The 16,888-nt window shown below is 44.4% G+C and overlaps 1 protein-coding gene across 2 annotated transcripts in view; it reads right to left on the bottom strand.

The window, feature by feature from the left end:
* Positions 1–16,888, bottom strand: part of EXOC6B (exocyst complex component 6B) — a 440,636-nt gene that overhangs the window by 360,059 nt on the left and 63,689 nt on the right. For both annotated transcript variants that reach the window (XM_077478074.1, XM_077478073.1), the window contains exon 2: positions 1,387–1,552. In XM_077478074.1, the coding sequence (XP_077334200.1) occupies positions 1,387–1,552 (166 nt within the window). The remainder of the gene's footprint in view (positions 1–1,386; positions 1,553–16,888) is intronic.

Genomic DNA, 16,888 nt, shown 5'->3' on the forward strand with positions numbered 1-16,888 from the left:
ATCCCTGTTATCACCGATATCTTAGGTCCCCAATGATCAGCAGGAACTGATCAGAATTCTCCCTCTTTGAGGGCCAGCTGCCAACACTGTGCACAGCTGCCGGCTCTCAATCCCTGATACCTCAGGTCCCCCCCATCATCAGGAACCAATCAGCGTGTTCTCTTTATGTAATCATTGGGAACCAAATCAGAATGCTCCATCTTTGGGAGCCAGCAGCCAACACACTGAGCAGCTGTCGGCTCTTAGTCCCCGATACTTCAGGTCCCCACTGATCGTCGGGAACCAGAGAGTCCTCTTTATGTAATCATTGGTAACCACTCGGACTATCGAAGTGCTCCATCTTTGACAGCCAGTGGCCAACACTTTGCACAGCTGCCGATTCTCAATTACTGATACCGCATGTCCTCACTGACCATTAGGAACCAATTAGAGTACTTCCTTTTTGAGAGCCAGCAGCCAACACACTGTACAGCTGCCGGCTCTCAGTCCCTAACATCACCAATACCCCAGGTCCCCAGTAATCAAGAACCAGAGTGGTTAACGCATCATGTGAAAACTGTGTCAGAAATGATCGCAAACAGGCTGGAGGCTTTGCTGAAAAAAAATAGAAGCCTTCAGTATGTAAAAAAAAAAAAAAGCCTAAAGACTGCAGTGGCAGTTTCAATTCCATGTGTATTTTATACAGATAGCACTGTGGATACATTTGTCCACATATAGTGATAAACTAAAACAACAATAAAAAAACGGAGCAGGATTTTTATTAAAACAGTGTACCAAATAATATACCAGTTTGCCCCTTTCACAAGCATGCCCTCTGACTACGATCTCCTGCTTAGGCAATCATAGTTTGATCAGAAACAGAGAACACACATCTGATCTTTGCTCCATCGTGTTATGGAGAAAAAAGGGACCCATGTAATCCCTATGAGTGGATGAATGTAAGCAGACGTGTGTTCACCTATATCCACCAAGATCCGGTCCGGTCAGTAGAAGCACACGTGGACACAAGCTGTTTCTGTTCAGGCCCACAAACCTGAAAGGATGCAGAAGGATTTAGGATATAGGTGGGTGCACGTCCATTTACATCTGGCTACCCATAGCGACACACTGTAGTCCATTTTTGATCATTCTCTGAATGGGGCCATGCCAAGTGGCTTACCTCCTGTGTTCACAATGCAGCTGCTCAGCACAGGACCTGGGGGGGTAAGTGGAGATCACTGCAGTAGCAATGTGTACTTCAGTGGCTTCCAGAAGTATCAGCCAGGTATGGTATACACAGTTATATTGATCCAGCTTGGATCAATGTAACCATGTATAAAATATTCATACCTGGAATTCATCTTTGAAGTCTCTACACAGGTAAAAAGCAGACCCGGGAAGACTTACCTTCAGTTTCTCAGCCTCTCCTCTCACTTTCAAAAGCTCGGTGATGGAATCCACGAATCCCTGGTAGTGAAAATTACACATCTTCTCGATCTCACGGTCATGGTTGCGGATGCGAGCCTCCAGCTTCTCCATGAATGTGCTGTGCTCTTCTCCATCGTATACAGACCTGTCAGGGGGGAAGAGAACAGTCATCACATAAGTGGAACAACAGGATCCAGAGAATCATCTCCCTCCATCAATGTGACAACTGAAAGAAAAAATAAATCAGAGGACCATCTTGCTGGTTCTTACGGGACAACAAGTGTAATAGTTCAACCAGGGAATCTCTCCAATGCACTGCAGTTGTGCCATCTAGCCATGTCTGTTTAAAAAGGGGATGTTACATTTTGTACATGCTTTATTGATCATGGTCAACGAAAAAAAAAAAAAAAGCATTTTTTGTTAGCTTCTTAAGATAGGTCATTATGGAATATTGCATATTAATATAATGCAGTACAACATGTAGCCAGGAGATGGAGCTTTAGGCTCCTTTTTACATTTTCAGGTGTTTCTTTACTGCTTGTAATAAAAAGATTGGGAGCCCAATTAACATACAAGTTTATGAGACGGACCAGTCCAACGTACTGTAATTTTGCTGTACTTTTCTAGTGTTGGCTTATCCCGCTATAACGCTGCAGACAATATCCATTGGCTCACAGGACAGTCGCCAGGGGCAAAGAGGTGGCCAACTGCGGGGGGCAAAAAAAAATATAAAAGATGCCTACTGAGGGGGGGGGGGTGGGTGAGGGTTGGGGGAAAAAAAAGAGAGAGGCCAACCCTAGAGCAAAAGAAGGCCAAGAAAGAAGAAATGCCAGACATCAGTGAGCAAAAAGGGAGGCGAATTGCAGATCAAATGCCCCTGCCAATCAACTCTGAACAATATGAAAGAGCAAGCTGCATGTTCCCATCGATACAGACCTTTGTCCTCCTGGCAACTGAAAAACATTCTAGATTTCTAAACAAACGCCCTTCATGTGCTCACTAAAACCGATGCAACAAGTGAAAACATTGCGACAGATTGCTGCGGCTGAGAGTGCCAAGGGCATAATCTGCTTTAGCCCAATGGTTTTCTGAACTATAGATGGCCCTAAATGTGGCCCCTGACATCACCAAAGAGTCGCATATAATGTTCAGTATGTAGAATGCTTGAGATGACCGTCAGACTGCAAACCTAATAGAGATGAAGGTCAGAGAGCGAGGACAGGGTGCATTGTTGGCGGTCAGAGAGCGAGGACAGGATGCATTGTTGGCGGTCAGAGAGCGAGGACAGGATGCATTGTTGGCGGTCAGAGAGCGAGGACAGGATGCATTGTTGGCGGTCAGAGAGCAAGGACAGGATGCATTGTTGGCGATCAGAGAGCGAGGACAGGATGCATTGTTGATGGTCAGAGAGCAAGGACAGGATACATTGTGGGCGGTAAGAGAGCAAGGACAGGATACATTGTTGGTGGGGGATATGCTACAGAAGACAATACGATACAGGAAACATGCTACATGAGGCTGGTAGAGATCAATGCTTTTACCTTCAATCAATGTTTCCACTACAGGCTGCTGAGGTCTGAGGGCCGCACATCATATACTAAGGGCCACATGGAGCCCTTGAGGTTGGCCACCATAGACACTGGAGTATGTGTAGACGGATGTCCACAGCACATCTGCATTACTTTTGGAAGAATTGGAATTCAGCCTTCCATCACCTTGATGAGATTTTACCCATCTGACGTCTACAGTTGCATCCGAGGATTGATGAACTCTCATCCCTTATACAGGTGATGTAGACCTGTATTGGGTGACGTTTAGATTGCTAAAACACCATCATAAACTACGGTCTTAAAATAAAACAAACCTTTTCACCCATTTCTGTTGCCGCTCTCCTCCAGCCTCATTCATCTACTTCCTGTCTCCAGCATCGGGTGCATCCCCGACGCTGGAGACATCCCCCAGGACCGGCTTCCCAATAGCGACAATGGTGGACCATGCCTGGGCAATATCTGCCACCACAATCAGTTGTAGTCTCCACCAAGAGGGCATATGGTAAGGCGACAAGACGGGAGTACAACTGGCAGACAGTTGTCACCCTGTAATAGGAAGTGCCTGAACATAAACATTCATGGCAGGATCACCAAGTATACTATTCATAAACACTGCAGAACTGACTGAAAATCATTTGAAGGGGAGATTATAGTGTTGTAGCTGATATGAAGTTTTAATGATCGGGTTGGGATATGACCAGCGGCTGAGAGATCTCGGATACATGAAAACCTCATCAGAGGGAATAATAAAAACTCGTCCTTATTACACACAGCCAAGAAAACGGCTACTTCGTATTGTATTAGAACAATAGGATTTCTCCTCCATGGTACAACAGCGGGATTCCAGCGCCACCTACTGGAAAATTAACAATCATTCTGTAGCAAAATTTGCACAAAAAAAATAATAAAGGCAAAACAAATCAGAAGCACTTCAAAATACACATTAACGCGATACCTAAAGTCACAATAAACAATAACCTTATCCTCCAAAAATAATCCATACCCATCCACTACTTTAAAGTCCTGTCATCTACCTTTCATGAAATGTTTCTGCTTCCTTGTAACGTCCTCCATAATCTACCAAAGCTCTCATTCCCCCCCCCCCCCATTCCATTTGTTTGGAAGGAGCAGTGCGCTGTTCTATGCACACTGCAAAGCCCACAGCCCCGTGGCCACAGCGTATTAGCCCCGTGGCCACAGCGTATTAGCCCGGTGGCCACAGCGTATTAGCCCGGTGGCCACAGCGTATTAGCCCAGTGGCCACAGCGTATTAGCCCAGTGGCCACAGCGTATTAGCCCAGTGGCCACAGCGTATTAGCCCAGTGGCCACAGCGTATTAGCCCAGTGGCCACAGCGTATTAGCCCAGTGGCCACAGCGTATTAGCCCAGTGGCCACAGCGTATTAGCCCAGTGGCCACAGCCCAGAGCCCATAACCCAATAGCTCAATGGCCACAGGCCCATCTCAAGAGCAAGCAAGAGATAATGGCTACATTCCTATATATAGTGGGACTATGGAGAACAAAGGCAGTTGAGATTGGGGAACAGGAAGTCGGATCACAGGACAGAATTTGGATGGGGCAACAGAAGGTAAATTTCTAAGTGAGGAAGGGAGGGAGGAAGGGAGGAAGGGAGGAAGGAGGGAAGGAGGAAAGGAAGGGAGGAAGGGAGGGAGGGAGGAAGGGAGGAAGGGAGGGAGGAAGGAAGGAAGGGAGGGAGGAAGGAAGGAAGGGAGGAAGGAAGGAAGGGAGGAAGGAAGGAAGGGAGGAAGGAAGGGAGGGAGGGAGGAAGGAAGGAGGGAGGAAGGAAGGGAGGAAGGAAGGAAGGGAGGGAGGGAGGGACCACCACCATTTAGGCCCCTTACACACTTGTGCGACTTGGGACTGCAGTCGCATGACAAGTCATACTTTATGATTTCTAATGAGCACTGTTCCCATCTGTGCCACTTCAAGTCACAGCAACTTCAAAGTATTCCCTGCACTACTTTAGTCTGATTTTGATGGGACTTGAGGTCCATAGATCTCAAGATTACACAGGCATTGCTTCAAATCACATCAAAAATCGTGGCAAAAATTGCGGCAAGGTTGTACAAGTGTGAGGCCTCTTTCAGACGAACGACCTGTTCAGGTCTGCCTGTCAGCTTTTTATGCGGACCTGAACGGACTCTCCATAGACCTCTATGGAGCGTCGGATGTCAGCGGTGACATGTCCGCTGACATCCGACCCACTCCGATCTCCGATTCCGTCACACACTTTTTGTGATCGGAGGAAAAACCTACTTTTCCATCCGTCTGCGGATCGGATCGGGTGACGACGGACTCTGCGGTCAGTTGTCATCTGATCCCCCATAGGGGAGAGCGGCGCTGAGTGTGCAGAGACAGGCCTGTCATCTGCCGGCTCAGTGGGGATAGACAGTCCCCGCTGTGCAGAGCAGGCTCCGTGCACGGACACGTCCGTGTGAAGGAGCCCTAAAGGGGGCCTTAAGAATCATCCATCACGTTATTTTCCACTCTGCAAACTTGGGGGTTTTGCCGACATGGATACTTCTTCATTGCTTACTTCCACCGTTAGCATCTTAGTTCATTTTTCAGCTTTTTTTTGTACTACAGTAAAACACAGGAATAGTGGAAACATAAAATACTTCAAGGGGGACTCTTTTTTTGCCCCCAACGGTATTGCATAACTGAAATTAGTTCATAAATAATGGTATATGGTGCTACCATAACATCCAATCTACCAACATCCTCCAAAAATTGTAAAAGAAAATATAGATGAAGAACAGGACTTTTTAGGTACCTGATCAGATGGCGGATATGTCGGCAGCGGCAGAATTGTACCACTAAAGAGTCCCTGGACCATTAATTTCAACCTAAACCCAGGAGAGTCACAGGAGGGGGGAGAATAGCAGAATCAGAGGGCACCCGGATACTCCAGAGAACCCCACTTTACAATTAGATTAAAACATAAAACATTGCATTTAATTGTATATGTGAGCCCTCATCTTGTAAAACAACTCATTCAGATTAAAATTAGAATTGAAGAGCAAAGCATTTGTGCATATATTTATTAGGGCTGAAACAACTAATTGACAACTAATCGATTACTATTTTCATAATCGATTAATTTCATAATCAACTAATCGGCCAGTAACATAATGGGGTTAAAAAACTAAAAAGAGCCCTTTATAGTACAAAGAACAAATAATCGCTACTGTAAATATTACTTTCACAGTTCTACAGTAAAAAAATGAACCCCTTACAGTAGTGATTATCTGCTTTTTTCTACTATAAAGGGCTCATTTTAGTTTTTGTTAACCCCATTACGTTACTAAATGTCTTAGACCTGGTTCACATCTATGCGTTTTATGGTGCTTTTTGCAGAAATGCACTACAGTTCACATCTATGGGACACGTTCACATCTGAAAGGGTCGGGGACTTTTAATGCACAATAGTGCTTTATTGGTTCAATATACTTCAATGGAGAAGCTGCAGAAAAGCATGTAATGCGTTTTTGCAGCAATTTTTGTTTTTTAATCTTCCCAAAAAAATGCAAAAAATGCAAATTGCAGTAAAATCACGTGCGCAAAAATCAAAACGCACAGCAAAAAGCACTGCCAAAACAGATCAAAATCAAACTGTATAGGTGTGCACCGAGCCTTATGCTGGCCTCACAGATCAATTTTCAAGATGAGAATATTCAGACCAAAAATCTTTGTACATTCGATGAATGAAAGAATTGTGTTTGAAATTTTCACTTGTTTTTAAAATTCTGTTTTTAAAATGAATAATTTCTGAATGAAAACCACAAACACTGTTAGAAAACTTTTCAATTATTTCCAAATTTTCCCGTCACTGTGGTTGAAAATGAACGTCAATTTGACCAACTTTTTTTTTTTTTTTAAGGTTATTAACCGATTAATCGAAACAATAATCAGCCAACTAATCGATTATGAAAATAATCGTTAGTTGCAGCCCTAATATATATTTTATATATATATATATATATATATATACACACATACATACACATATATATATATACACACACACATATATATATATACAGATATAGCTATATATATATATATATATATATATATATATATATATATATATATATATATATATATATATATATCCTCCCAACTTTTTGAGATGGGAATGAGGGACACCTATCAGCAAAAGTATGCAGGCATAGTACACACCCCTTGCCACGCCCCCTTAACCACTAACCGTCATAGGACCTCCTCAGCTTTGTGGTGGTATATCTGAAAGATGGGTGCAGCTACAGGCATCATTCAAATATAAGCATTTTCAGCTAGCGAATCCCTACACCATAAGAGCGATCATAGCGGCTATTCCGCTGCTTGATCATTCTTACGGGAGGCAGAAGGGGACATCCTCCCCACCTTCCGATGCTTCTACCAACTCAGCACTGAGATCGGCGCGTCAGAGAACAGATCTCCCGGCCCCGGATGTTGAGCATACAGATTCCCAGCAGACGAGATGGTCGCCGGAGTCTCTATGATCGTCGGAGGCCGGGTGCGATGTTATGACATCACACCCGGCCTCTGCACTCCAAAATAGAAAAAAAAAAAAAAATCGACTTCGGCTGGGTAGGCCAGGATCGTTTTTATTTTTATTTTTTTGATTATTTTAGGCCTAGTGGTGAGATGTGGGGTCTCACCTCATTGTAAAGAGGTCCTGTCATGTCATATTCCTATTACAGGGGACATTTACATTCCTTGTAATAGGAATAAAAGTGATCAAATTTATATATTTATATATTTATATTTATATATATATATATATATATATTTATATATATATATTTATATATATATATATATATATATATATATATATATATATATATATATATATATATATATATATATATATACACACATACATATATACATACATACACACAGTGCATGTATATACGGTATATATCATATACAGCATAGCTCATAGTACCAGAATTTAAGAACAATTTCGATTTGCAAATGATGTGGACGGGGAATGTCCTCAATGTGAATGATGTACATCCTGTTTACACCATTCTCTTATTTCCAGAGCTATTTTATAGCTTGGCATTCTGCATTAGTAATTGTGTGTGAAATCCTCAATATTGAATAAAGAAAGGGGAAAAAAATAAAAAATTAAAGTCCAAAGCTTCTGCATTAAATTAAATTAAAACATTGTGCAATCCCAGCCCCAGCAGTACACAATGTTTTCCAGCTCCCCGCCACGAGGAAATCACTGCGAGAGTCACATACAGGTCACCCAGCACATGTATACATGCCTGTTACGGTCAGGTGGATGTACGGACACATCCATAGATGAGCCACGACCGCTCTGTGCAGTTTATGAAGCAGACGCCATTTCTCGGCTTTGGCACACAGGTGGTTCTGTTAGTCTTTTACCTTGTAAAATATAAATGGTACTCCAAAGAGCTGCATGCAGAAACCTCTACTAGAGAGCGCAGCCAGATCCTGGACTTTCTGCACAAATGTGACTGCACTTTTAAAGACAATGTCACCTGTCCAGTCAGGGTAAAGTGACAGTCTACAGATAGTCCACCCCTCCAATAAGATATACTCACCTCTCCTTTGCCCCATGCTCCCTTGTCACCCCCTCTGCCAGAGCCCGACCTCCATTGCTCTAATGCAGTGGTCCCCTAAGTGCATCCTATTGTTTGCATTTATCCAGCCCTTGGGACACCATTCCTCCCACTGATACCAGTGATAGGGGCAGTATTACTCCCACTAAAACCAATGACGGGCACCTTTCCTCCCCACTGACACCAATGATGGGGTACCATTCCTCCCACTGACACCAATGATGGGGTACCATTCCTCCCACTGACACCAATGATGGGGTACCATTCCTCCAACTGACACCAATCATGGGGTACCATTCCTCCAACTGACACCAATCATGGGGTACCATTCCTCCAACTGAAACCAATCATGGGGTACCATTCCTCCCACTGACACCAATCATGGGGTACCATTCCTCCCACTGATACAAATGATGTGGTATTCCTTCCACTGATACAAATGATGTGGTATTCCTTCCACTGATACCAATGATGGGGCACCATTCGTCTCACTGAAAGCATTGATGGGGTACCATTCCTCCCACCGATACCAATAATGGGGCACCTTACCTCCCACTAAAACCAATGATGGGGCACTATTCCTCCCACTATGGTTTACTCCCACTGACACCAGGGCATTTTCTACTCCCGATGACCCTAGTAGTATGGCCCTCTGAGAGCCTGAAGGACAACAAACTGGCCTTTGTTTAAACAGTTTGGAGCTCTCTGCTCTAATGAAAAGCAGCTTCCAGTTATGGGGGAGTATGTGACCAGCTCCCCCAAAACATTCCAAAAGGGAAGGTAGGTGAAGTCATGCCCCTGAATAAGCTCCAACCTTTAGTCAGGGTGGACTTCTGGACCGGGGAAGGAGGAGGTGCAAATGGATCAATGAGGTTACCCTTGCTGGTGGGTGCCCTATCATTGGTATCGTGGGAAAAATAGTGTCTCATCATTGGTGTCAGTGGGGGGGAATAGTGTCTCATCATTGGTATTAGGAGGAGGAAAAAGTGTCCCATCATTGGTATCAGTGCGGGAATAGTGTCCCATCATTGGTATCAGTGGGAGGAATAGTGTCTCATCATTGGTATTAGGAGGAGGAAAAAGTGTCCCATCATTGGTATCAGTGCGGGAATAGTGTCCCATCATTGGTATCAGTGGGAGGAATAGTGTCTCATCATTGGTATCAGTGGAAGGAATAGTGTCTCATCATTGGTATCAGTGGAAGGAATAGTGTCTCATCATTGGTATCAGTGGAAGGAATAGCGTCTCATCATTGGTATCAGTGGGAGGAATAGCGTCTCATCATTGGTATCAGTGGAAGGAATAGCGTCTCATCATTGGTATCAGTGGAAGGAATAGTGTCTCATCATTGGTATCAGTGGAAGGAATAGCGTCTCATCATTGGTATCAGTGGAAGGAATAGCGTCTCATCATTGGTATCAGTGGGAGGAATAGCGTCTCATCATTGGTATCAGTGGGAGGAATAGCGTCTCATCATTGGTATCAGTGGGAGGAATAGCGTCTCATCATTGGTATCAGTGGGAGGAATAGCGTCTCATCATTGGTATCAGTGGGGGAACAGTGTCCTATCATTGATATTAGGGGGAGGAAAAGTGCCCCATAGTTGGTATCAGTGGGAGGAATAGTGTCTCATCATTGGTATCAGTAGGGGGATAGTGTCTCATGATTGTTATTAGTAGGGGGATAGTGTCTCATCATTGGTATCAGTGGGGGAATAGTGCCCCATCATTGGTATTAGGGGGAGAAAGAGTGCCCCATAGTAGACCAAATTTTGATACCTCAAAATGAATGGGATTTTTAAGGCAATATATAAAGTATATGATACTTAAAAAAAATTTTTTTTTATTATAAATACAAAAGAACAAAAAATACAAAACAAAATATATATATATATATATATATATATATATATATGTATATGTATATGTATGTATATATGTATATATATATATATATATATATATATATATATATATATATATATATATATATATATATATATATATATACCGTATATACTCGAGTATAGGTCGATCCGAATATAAGCCAAGGCCCCTAATTTACCACAAAAAAAACTGGGAAAACTTATTGACTCGTGTATAAGCCGAGGGTCCCGTCCATGCCTGTGTCCCGTCCATGCCTGTGTCCCGTCCATGCCTGTGTCCCGTCCATGCCTGTGTCCCTCGCAGCCTACCTGTCTCTTTGCCTTCTGCAGCCTCTGTGTGCCATGCCGCACCTCTCCTCCTCGTCTGACAGACGGCGGCCATTCCACTGTTCTAAAGCCGCGCCTCTCTGTCTGTGATAGGCGGAACACTCAATTTCCCAGCAGTCAGTGTTCCGCCTATCACGGACATCCTCTCATCCTCGTCCGTAGTATGAGAATGAGCGGATGTCCGTGATAGGCGGAACACTGACTGCTGGGAAATTGAGTGTTCCGCCTATCACAGACAGGGAGGCGCGGCTTTTGAATAGTGGAATGGTCGCCGTCTGCCTACCTGATCTGCGTGACTCGAGTATAAGCCGAGGGGGGGCACTTTCAGCCTAAAAAAAGGGGCTGAAAACCTCGGCTTATACTCGAGGATATATAGATATATATATATATCTATATATCTATCTCCATAATGTAACATTATTATATTATCATACAATAATGCATTAAACAATACAGCATGCATGAATGTATACGACAAACGAGCAGCTATTCCCCCCCATCATTGGCATCAGTGGGGGGAATAGTGTTCCATCATTAGTGTCAGTAGCAGGAATTATGCCCCGTAATTGGTGTCAGTGTGAGGAATAGGGTCTCATATCAGTCGAAGAAAAAGTGCACCAAGGGCCCAATAAAGGCTAGCAAAGGGCCACATCCAGCCCTCTGGCCACAGTTTGGAGACCACTGGTTTAGTTCTTTAAATATTCCAATGGGGTGCCTCGAGATTGTGTGGAAGTTTAAATGGTGCAACTGAAAAATTGCTTAAATAAAAGAACAAAAATGAGATAAGGCACTATTGATTAGGAGTTGACCAAGAAACAGATGCACCTTGCTCTGTAAAAGACCCAACAATGAACAATATCCCAGGCAAAAAAAAAAAAAAGGGGGGGTGCATTTACGTGACAATCACCAGACCGTGGTGTGACCTTTTCTACCCCTGACGCGATTCCCAACGTCCCAGAAAAACAAAGCCATAAAAAGTGACAAATAAACAGGAAGAGCTTAAGAGTTGGCCCCGGCGCTGCTGTGGAGCGCAATGCTATTTGGCAAATGCCACAGAAGCTAACTGTAATGTCTCTCCGTGGAAATGTTTAGCTTTTGATCAAAACAAAAAGCAAATTGAATGACTGGGGTAAAAAAAAAAAAAGAAAAAAAAAAGGACGTTCTACGTCCCGTGTGCCAAACCACCAGAGCCATTAGGACCCCCGTGGAAAAAAAAATTTAAATAAAAAAAAATATTTAGCTGCGGAACAATATCCAAAACACTAAATAAAATAAATCAACTGGAACAGAACAAGGCTCTTGTTGGTGGTAATGAAACAAAAGATTCTTGTATTTTTGTTTTCAATTATAGAAGCCGTTGGTTTCAATTATAGAGAAGGAGAAAAGGGAGGAAGGGGATTTGAATAACGGGGGAACAACTTCTGGATGGCCTTTGTCTGGATGACTTTGTGGGGTTTCTAATGACTGAAGCCATCTTCCTCTCGTTAAGAGACATAACAAGCTTAATCCTGTTTATTCCCAGAGTTTAAAAATAAACAGCCGTGGATGAAAGTAGAGGAGGGAGGACTGCGGCATGCGAGAATTCGGCCCCTTACTGTAGGATATTATCGGCTCTGCCACGTCTCACATGTGGTTGGCTGGTAGGAAACGAAGCACAAAAGAGAAAATTGGGTCGGATTTTGGAGTCATGGCATGCCAGTTGCCTTTTCTAAAATGTCATGCCAAGTGGCAGCCTTCAATGGTTCCACCACAGCTGTTTTTCAGGGACGGGCACAACTGTTGTAGCATTCAGAAGCTCCTACCTTGGAGCCAGTGGCCAAATTTAAAAAGCAAAGGGCATGCATGCTTCGAATGACCACAAAAAAGGGGTAAAAGCCTAAGTCAGGGTTCCATGGATCCCTAGGGTTCCTCCAGAGGTTGCTAGAGATCCTTGAGCAATGACCAATTTCTGCCACTCAGATAAGTTCCCACTGACACCATCATGGTTGTAGATAAGGGGGTAGCACCAGTCCTCCTGTATGGGGCCCGGGCCAGCAGGGGGGCCCAGGCAACAGGTTGAATCAGATATGGGTAGGCATGAGGAATTACTGGAACCAATCCCCCCATATGGCTCTGTCTGCAACAGCTGAAAGATGGCATCTTCTCCTCTTCCTCCTGTTGGCTTTCAGCTGCTGCAGAGAGCCATACAAAAAGATTGGTTCTAGTAATTTCCCCCCCCCCCCACCATACAGATCACCCTACCTGTGCACCATTCCTTTCCTCCTACTACCCAGGCCCACTTGTGTGCCCCCCACCTGTCCCTGCAGCACTGCTGGCTTCCCTCCTCTTCTTCCCACTGGCAGCCGCAGGCACACAATTGGATCATTCAAGATCGAGTGGGGGGGAAGGGCTAGGTAAACATGTAATATTTAAGATTCCTTCTTTCCTGAATGAACAAAAAGTGATCAGTAGCGATCACTCACTGTTCATTCATAAACGGAAGCATTGGCTATATGGGGTCCTGTGTCAGGTTGTCTATATGGGGGGCGCCATGGTTTCTAACAGCAGTCTTGGACATCATTAATCTTTTATCTATCTGTAAGGGGGCAATTCTTCCCAATAACCACGAGTCTAAAGGGGGCAATTCTTCCCAATGACCACGAGTCTAAAGGGGGCAATTCTTCCCAATGACCACGAGTCTAAAGGGGGCAATTCTTCCCAATGACCACGAGTCTAAAGGGGGCAATTCTTCCCAATGACCACGAGTCTAAAGGGGGCAATTCTTCCCAATGACCACGAGTCTAAAGGGGGCAATTCTTCCCAATGACCACGAGTCTAAAGGGGGCAATTCTTCCCAATGACCACGAGTCTAAAGGGGGCAATTTTTCCCAATGACCACAAGTTGAAGGGGGCAATGCTTCCCAATGATTACAAGTCTAAGGGGGTAATTCTTCCCAATGACCACAAGTCTAAGGGGGTAATTCTTCCCAATGACCACAAGTCTAAGGGGGTAATTCTTCCCAATGACCACAAGTCTAAGGGGGTAATTCTTCCCAATGACCACAAGTCTAAGGGGGTAATTCTTCCCAATGACAAGTCTAAAAAACATTCTTCCCACTGACCAGCACGCTAATGTATAATGAGTTATAGATAATGTCATTTTCAACAGGGGTTCCGAGACTGGAAAGTGATTTCAAGGGTTTCTCAGTGTTGAAAGGGTCAAAAAAAAGGCTTTCTAAAGGAGATGGGCCCAGGAATGACAGCTTCCATCTTCCTGTCTTGGAAGAATATTAAAGCGGGAGTCCACCGGGACTCCGCGTTTTTTTTTTTTTTTTTTAAAGCCAGCAGCTACAAATACTGCAGCTGCTGACTTTTAAAATAGTGACACTTACCTGTCCAGCGCGCCTGCGATGTCGGCACCCGAAGCCGATCTCTAGGTCGTCTGTCGGGTCCTGCCGCCGCCATCTTGGGTATGGGAATCAGGAAATGGAGCCTTTCGGCTTCATTTCCCGGTTCCCTACTGCGCATGCGAACTGCGCAATAAGGACGCTCCCCGCTGCCTCTGGGAGCTGTGTGTTTCCCAGCAGGCAGGAAGGGGCGGGCACTTGCGGAAAGGGGCGTAAGTTACGCCCCTTTCCGCAGAGAGCTGTCCCGGAAGTGGGTGCAGTTACCTGGATTATCCAGGTAACTGCACCCCCCTCCCCCCTGAAAGGTGCCGATTGTGGCACCGGGGGGGGGGGGGGGTTCCGATGAGCGGAAGGTCCACTTTAGGGTGGACCTCCGCTTTAAGAAGGACACTTGGGAGCCCAAAAAAAGTAATTATAAAGCCTAACCTGAGGGGGGTCTTTGAATGAATGTTGGGGTTGATCTTAAAATGAACACAAGCACTGTATCTGTAGGCAACACAAGGTATCTCAGTCACCTCCGCTACCTTAGAAACATTTTAGACCAGGTCGGGGTCTCTTTAAGAGACACTCATTTCTGGCATTCGGCCTTCGTAAATCCTGGAATCCAACCAACTCAGATAGACCCAAAATAACAAAACATTTTTATAATCCCGATGTATATAAGCAGCATAACTGCTTTCATCAGTCCCCCCCCCCCCCCCCCCCCCCAGCTAGGCTGTTGTGAAGGAGCATTTGATGAACATTTATCCCCGAACACTGATCCCCTGAATGAAAAGGGATTATCTATTTCTCCACAGAACTGCAGTAATCATCTGCAATCAGGGCTAATCAGAAAACAGTACAAAAAAGTACAAACAATGGAAAGTGCTTGATTAAGCTAAATTCACCCAAGAGCAAGATGAACATTGGGCTGTGCTGGGTTATGGAACTCGTATGGTGCCAACACCAGGTTGTTTCAGACTCCATTGGAAAGCAGGATTCCAGTGAGATTCAGTCCATAGTCTCCTTATGAGCCAAGTGACTATCGGGTTATGAAAGATGCCCAATGGTGGTGACGGCACAGCCACATCTCGCCTCCCACTGATTTGAACACCTACCTGAAGTGAGCTAAACGTAAAGACCCTTCCACTGATAGGCCATAGCATGCATGGGTTTCTAGAACACCTATTTAGCTTATCTACAGTATAAGGACCCCTGGGAGTCAAAAAAGGACCTCAAAACGCTCTTCAGATAAAAGACAGGACCCGCCTCCCTCACACCTCCTAAAATTCATTATTGCCCCCCCATCAAAGTGATAGTCCACCAGTGAATAAGAGGAGATTGGTGGTGCCAGGCCCTTGCCACTCTCTCATTCAACAATGACTACTTTTAACCACTTAAAGCGGAGGTTCACACAAAAATGTTACCTCCGCTCTTTGGAAACCCCCTACCCCCTCCTTTCAGGGGGGAGGGGGGGTGTAGATGCCTGTCTAAGACAGGTATTTGCACCCACTTCCAGGCATAGACTCCCACGGGAGTCTACGCCTCTTCCTGTCCTGCCGCGCTGTCTGCTGGGACAGACACGGGTCCCAGAGACAGCGCGGACCATTCTTATTGCACTGCGCGACTTGCACATGCGCATTAGGGAACCGGGAAGTGAAGCCGCAGCGCTTCACATCCCGACTCCCTCACTGAGAATGGCACCGGCAGCAGCCGAGAGCCAAGCAATTGCTCGGCTGCCGACATTGCTGGACTCCAGGAAAGGTAAGTGTCCATTTATTAAAAGTCAGCAGCTGCAGTATTTGTAGCTGCTGGCTTTACATTATTTTTTTTTTTTAGGTGAACTCCCTCTTTAAGGGCAGAACCTCTTTTTGAGATTGTTTTTAACTTAAGAGAATACAATGGCGGTCGTTGCAAAACTTTCAGTCACACTGCATTTGTGCAGCGATCTTACAAGCTTTATTTCGAAAAAATATACTTTTTTTAATGAAAAAAAAAAAAAAAAAAACACAACAGTAAAGTTAGCCCATTTTTTTTTATATTGTAAAAGATAATGTTACGCCGAGCAAATTGATATCCAACATGTCACGCTTTAAAATTGTGCCCGCTCGTGGAGTGGCGACAAACTTTTACCCTTAGAAATCTCCATAGGCTACGTTTTAAAAAATTCTTCGGGTTGCACGTTTTCAATTTCAGAGGAGGTCTAGGGCTAGAATTATTTTTCTCGCTCTGCTGATCGCGGCGATACCTCACACGTGTGGTTTGAACACGGTTCTCATATGCGGGCGCTACTCACGTTTTAAGCGTTTAAATTTTACCTTTTATTTTTACACGGTTTAAAAAAAAAAAAATTTTTTAAATTGTGTCACTTTTATTCCTATTATTATGAATGTAAACATCCCTTGTAATAGAAAAAAAAGCATGACATGACCTCTTAAATATGAGATCTGGGGGTCAAAAAGATCTCAGATCTCATATTTACACTAAAATGTAATAAACAAAAAAAAATTGTCATTTAAAAAAAAAAAAATGGCCCTTTATGAGCTATGGGCAGAAGTGATGTTTTGACGTCGCTTCCGCCCTGCAATGTTATGGAGATGGCTGGGGGCCATCTTCCTCTCACTTGTTTCCGTGCCCAGCAAGGAAGAAGATCCGATCGTCTCTGACAATGGCACCGGAGCGCGTGGGGGGGGCCCTCTCCTGCCGCCGATCAAAGTGATCTTGCAGCGA

Source organism: Lithobates pipiens, unplaced genomic scaffold (genome assembly GCF_037356315.1).
Source record: "Lithobates pipiens isolate NorthernLeopardFrog02 unplaced genomic scaffold, aLitPip1_a1.2 Scaffold_13, whole genome shotgun sequence".
NCBI classification, from domain to species: domain Eukaryota; kingdom Metazoa; phylum Chordata; class Amphibia; order Anura; family Ranidae; genus Lithobates; species Lithobates pipiens.